The sequence below is a fragment of the Glycine soja genome, chromosome 13 (assembly GCF_004193775.1).
Source record: "Glycine soja cultivar W05 chromosome 13, ASM419377v2, whole genome shotgun sequence".
Classification (NCBI taxonomy): domain Eukaryota; kingdom Viridiplantae; phylum Streptophyta; class Magnoliopsida; order Fabales; family Fabaceae; genus Glycine; species Glycine soja.
In genome coordinates, this window is record NC_041014.1 from 29,824,933 (window position 1) to 29,830,703 (window position 5,771).

The following is a 5,771-nucleotide window of genomic DNA, read 5'->3' on the forward strand; positions in this document are numbered from 1 at the left end:
GAAACTAATACGTACTACATCAGAATTTTCAGAAGTAAACATCATTTATATATTCCAGCTGCCACATAGTTAATGCCTGTCGTCATCCTATAATAATATTTTGCATTTAATGTATTTTAATTTATACTACATGTCCCTCAGAGCAAGAAGAAGAAATTTCTGCATGAAATTCTTGCTCCAGTGCAATGCTGGTCCGCTGCATTGGCGCTGAATATGTTGTTGGTTTGATCACTTATGAGATACTAATGTAATTCTTAATACACACTGATCCTTTTCGATAGCACTGGGCCATTGTATATATACTACTGTACTCTTGCACATCTCTAGTCATTAAGGTGGTTGATGATGAAAATATTTTTATTTATTACACGATTGCATTAGGTGTAATTGGATAGATAATTACATTTAAATCAAGCTAAAGTGGTGGGTTCAAAATTTCATAATCATCCTTATCTAAGAACTTTAAGACTCCGTGAAACGTGTCAAATTGGATACATTACATTAAAACAAGCTGTTGTGAGTCTGTTTAAATTTTTAAATCATCAAATTAAGTGATATGACACAATTACTTAACTTAAATCCATTTGAGTATTATTTGAATTTCATCTTAGACAGAAATAATTATTTGTCACATTTTACTTATTTTTTGTCGAACCCAGACTTGTCAGGTTTCTTTTAAGGATGTCAAAACATATTAACCTAATCGATACTAGTTGGTCCACCACAAAATGAGACTTATACGGACTAAGTAAACTCGACTCACTTTTATACGAGTAAAAAAATATCAACCCAATCTGATTCACTAAAATTTTTATGATAAAAAATAATTTGAATAATAAATTTTAAAAAAATAATTTTTTTTCTATTTTTCTTTAAAAAAATGACATTTTTTCAACCAAAAATATTCTAATGATTCAAATACAAATACAAATTATAGACAAATAGTTAAATAATCATTCAAACATTTAATATAGTTATAAAAATAATCATTCAAATGTCTTCATTCTTAAATATATAAAATATCATTTAAAAATTTTAAAACATCAAAGTCTTAAACACCAAAGTAATGAGATTGATTAGACTAATTTTATTTTCAATAGTTACTACTTAGTAAATAAAATATAATATAATTAATATTATATTTTTAATTAGATTAGGTGGGTCAATCTGGTTTGAATATGTCTGACTCGCAAGTTCAATAATTCTGATTAAATTTCTAGATGTATTGTAAAATCTTATATTTTTTCCGTCCAATCCAACCCGAATGGTTCACTCATTTTAGCTCACTTTCACGCTCCTAATCTAATTCTTCTCATGAATCAGAATGTTGAACCCATTATTTTTAAATCATCAAATATATAAAAACCAAAGCCAAATAAATCAACCAATATTTTATTATTTCAGTTTAATCAATCATCTCAAATTTAAATATCAGGTATTCAATTCTATCACTTTCATTTAAAAATTAAACGTCTAAAACAAAATAAAGATAGGAACGTGGGTAGGAAGGATAAAAAGTTGACACGTTTGATAGCATTCAAAATAGAAAAGCACAGAACTAGCTGATCATACAGCTCATCTCATCTGTGACATTTAATTGCTAGTACCCTTCTCTCTGCTTCGCATTGTGTGAAACCGTGAAATGTCTTTATGACGACGTCTCTAACTCTCTATACGTCAAATGTGTAAATTGACTCGCATTTGTTTGAGTTCATGAATTGTTAGCATCCAATTCATTATCTTAATCGTGAATCTATAGCTTCCATTCATGATATTTCAACCTCTTTCTTTTTCTTACTCAAGCTTGTAAAACATTTTAATTTGTTAGAGCATAATATAAGACCCTTACATTAATCTCATCTTTTCACTAATTGACTTGTGCTCAAATCACGAATAATGTTGGATAGTTTGTGGTGTACCCTGGCAGATGGCAATTGCAAGGACGTGAGTGATTCATGAACATGATTTTAGGCTTTGCCAAAACATCAATTTTATGCACTATGTACATTTAGGTGTACGTACCTTCAATAATGGACCAGCCCCCCCCACTAGCAATACCCAATATTGATAACAAGTTTCTGATTTTTCGTTAATGGACCACAACTTGTTTCCATTTATTAGTGTTCCCCCATAACCAATTTCACAAATTCCCCTCCCCCCCATCTCAACTATTTCCGGTAATCAATGGTTTATAAATGCCTCACCATAATATACATCATCTGTAAAAAAAATATTATACATCAATCTTCAAATCAATGGCCCAGATGCTTCTAAAAATAATTGTGCAGCTACCCATTCGATTCGGTTTTATAGTAGTTTCTCTACCATATATCAGGCATTAAATTTTGTCGCAATTAATTTGGTCCCGTTCGAAAAATTCCATTTTGAAACCACACATGCTAGCCCGTGTATTTATAACATTTGTGATGTTTTTAAAATGGATCTTCCTATCAGTGTCCTTAAGTTCCACAAAAAAAAAAAAACAGTGTCCTTAAGGCAATATTTAATGAATTTAAAAGTGGAAATATTAATTGTAAAAATCATACAAGAGAACAAATAATAATAATAAATAAAATATTTTATGCATCTTAAGAAATAAACGTTAAATGACTTTTATTTATGTAAATATTTTTGTTATGTATCAAGATAGTTTTTTCTTAAGAAAAATAGCCTACCAATGAGTAGTTGAGTTAACTTAAAGACATTAGTATAGAAGTACTACTATTTAATACGTCATATTAAATGCATTTAATTAGTTTTAAAAAAAAGTATTATCTAAAATAAGTGACGTATTTAAAAAAATTGTCACAAAATAAATGACATATTTGATAATTTTTTAATGTAATAGTGATGGTTCTTTTTCACTAATACTTCCAAATAAATATTAGGTTAGTTTTTTAATCTAATATCAATACTATTATATTTTATCTATTTAATAAAGTTAGTTTTATAAAATTACTATTCCTTATAGTTTATTTATTTTTCTTTATATGTGTGAAATAACATAAGACAAGGACGAAGTACAACCTATAATTTTAATATAATATATTATATATTTTAATAAATATCTTTTAGTTAAGTTTTTTTAAAAATAAAAACAAATTTTTAATTTCTTGAAATGATTTTAAGGCACTACCTAAGTTTCTAAAATTGAAATTATTAGTAGTTATCCACTTATCCATAGACCATTGGTTAAAAACATAAAAGTAATTAATCTTTCTATAAAAAAATATTATTAATGCCTTTTAACTATAATTTTAATGTGAACTTCAAAACTCAATTCAAACTATATAAAGTTCTAAACCGATAAAAAAATAAAATTGAATAAACCATCAACAGTTTTTTTTTTTTTTTACAACCGAACCATCAACAGTTAAAAAACCAAAAATAAGAAAATGCAAATTTTCATTTGATTCAATTTAATTATGTTTAAAATCAAACAACCCGCTATGGATCATCAAATAAACCTTAACCTAAACCTATAGTTTTTTTACTTGTGATTTCTAATATGGATCAAGGTGTGATTTATGATAAAATTGATATTCTGAACAAAGTTTTTTTTATATTGATTAATTACTTAACTTTTTATTTAATATATATTGTTTTTTAAAGGAAAAATTAGTCACTAAATAAATCCATGCACTAATTATAAATCTATTTTTATTCTAAATGATGAATTGTTTTTACTACTCATAAAATATAAAGTGTATTCTTAAAAAGAAACATAACAAAAATCAAAATTATCATTCAATTCAAAATGTAAAATATTAAAATAGTTTGAATTTTACAAAATTATATTAAATTTTCTCTATCACCTCACATGTGTATTCAAGGTTTAAATTTAAAATCATAGTTTTAAAAATTAAAACGATCATCAATTCAATCAAAATACTAGATCATTAATCAAACTAATGAGTCACTAATTAAACCACATAAACCATAAACGGATTACAAGTAATATAAAATTTGAATTATATATATATATATATATATATATATATATATATATATATATATATATATATATATATATATAAGGTGGCTTTATTAATTGGTGCTGTCATGGACTCAGGTTTAAATCCTAATACTTGATTGCATGACTGATTTGATAGGTAATCCGATTTGATCAGATTTTTAGTTAGCCCGAGTTTTAAAACTATGCCTATACCAGGTGTATGGATATATAGTGATTTCTCCTACTACTCTTTAAAATTAAACCAGGTGCTCACTATGATCATGAATAAAATAATCACATTTGCTAGGATTATCATGTAGGAAGGCATTATTTATTATGTGGGCTAACGTGAACACTTGATATTTATATTTCCCGTGTCGGGTACTGGAAACCAAAGATAATGTCTAGACACAAACTGCTACGCCAAAATACTAGCTTCAACGCAGCTTGTCTTTGACTCTTCTTTCTTGGATCTTGAAGAGCCATTTAGTTAGCTAGATCTGAGTTTAGGAAACCTAACAAACTACACATAACTACTTCACTCACTTGTGTTTGAGCCTTTCCACCATCAAAATGCTGAGTGAAAGTTCCAACACCCACAACTCATCTAAAATGTCCTTCAGAATAACGAAGGAGGATGGGTTCTTCTCTAGGCTAATAGCCAAGGAAACTACCACCCCCAACTCTTCTTCAAGGATCTTCTACTACGGAGAAACTTCGGTTGCGGTTCCTTTCACATGGGAGGCACAACCTGGTACCCCGAAACACCCTTTGTCAGAGACATCTTTGCCACCTCTTACACCCCCACCTTCCTATTTTTCAAGCCCCAAAAAGTCCCACAACACCAAGAGAAGAAACTACTACTCAAATAAGGCCATCAACATATTTTCAAGCATTTTTCTGAGGCTTGTAGGATCAAGAAAGTCTCTTCAGAATCATCATCATGTGTCACCATCGTCATCTTGGTCGTCACCTTCTTCATCGTCTTCATCTTCTTCTTCGTGGTCTTTAGCGCATTATAATAATAATAATAATAATAATAATAACTCATCGCCCTCGTTTTCCATGAGAGACAAAGGTCGAGGTCAAGGAGGAAGAAGCAGCAAACACAACAAATGTTCTAATGGATTTAGAGGCTGCTATCCCTTTGGCAACACGAGGAACGCAAATGTAAGCCATGGTAGTGTGGACTAATTAATTAGTTAGTTTAATTTGATCTATTTTGGAAATTAACTATTCTGCATGATTTTAATATTTTTGTAGAGATCTTCGAAAGTTTATATAGCTGCTAAGTGCTAAGTGTATTTATTTGGAAGATGTTAGTGTTGGACTTGGATGTGTCAAGCATATACATTCATGATTTCTTATTTTATATATAGTTCGATTCAAAACATTGGTTTTTAAGTTTAAAATATTCCTTAATATTATTTGCATTACATTTTAATATTAATTCATATTCGTACCATTAACATTAACATTAATTATAACAAAATACACCATTAATATTTTTTTGTCAAATATACCATTAATGTTAACTAACATATATACATACTGATACTTAAGATTTATATACATCTTACAGGAATTGGATACATATATTAATTAAAAACTATCTTTAGATTCAAACTCTTGTTCATAAAGATTGATAATTAATCTTAGAGTTATGCATTATTTCGTGTTTAAAAATTTGATTGATTAATGATTTAATTAATTACATTATCAATATAAATTTTTATTTAGAGCTGTTTTTTTAATCTATTTTATAATACTAAAATATCTCTATAACTTAAATTTTAATGTTACAAAAATCTCTATA

General features: G+C 27.9%; 1 protein-coding gene across 1 annotated transcript; it reads left to right on the forward strand.

Moving 5' to 3' along the window:
* Positions 1-4,298: 4,298 nt before the first annotated feature.
* On the forward strand, positions 4,299-5,342 carry LOC114380786 (uncharacterized protein DDB_G0292186-like). Its single transcript, XM_028339834.1, has one exon. The coding sequence runs from the start codon at positions 4,529-4,531 to the stop codon at positions 5,147-5,149; it is 621 nt and encodes a 206-aa protein (XP_028195635.1). The 5' UTR covers positions 4,299-4,528; the 3' UTR covers positions 5,150-5,342.
* The last annotated feature ends 429 nt before the right edge of the window (positions 5,343-5,771 follow it).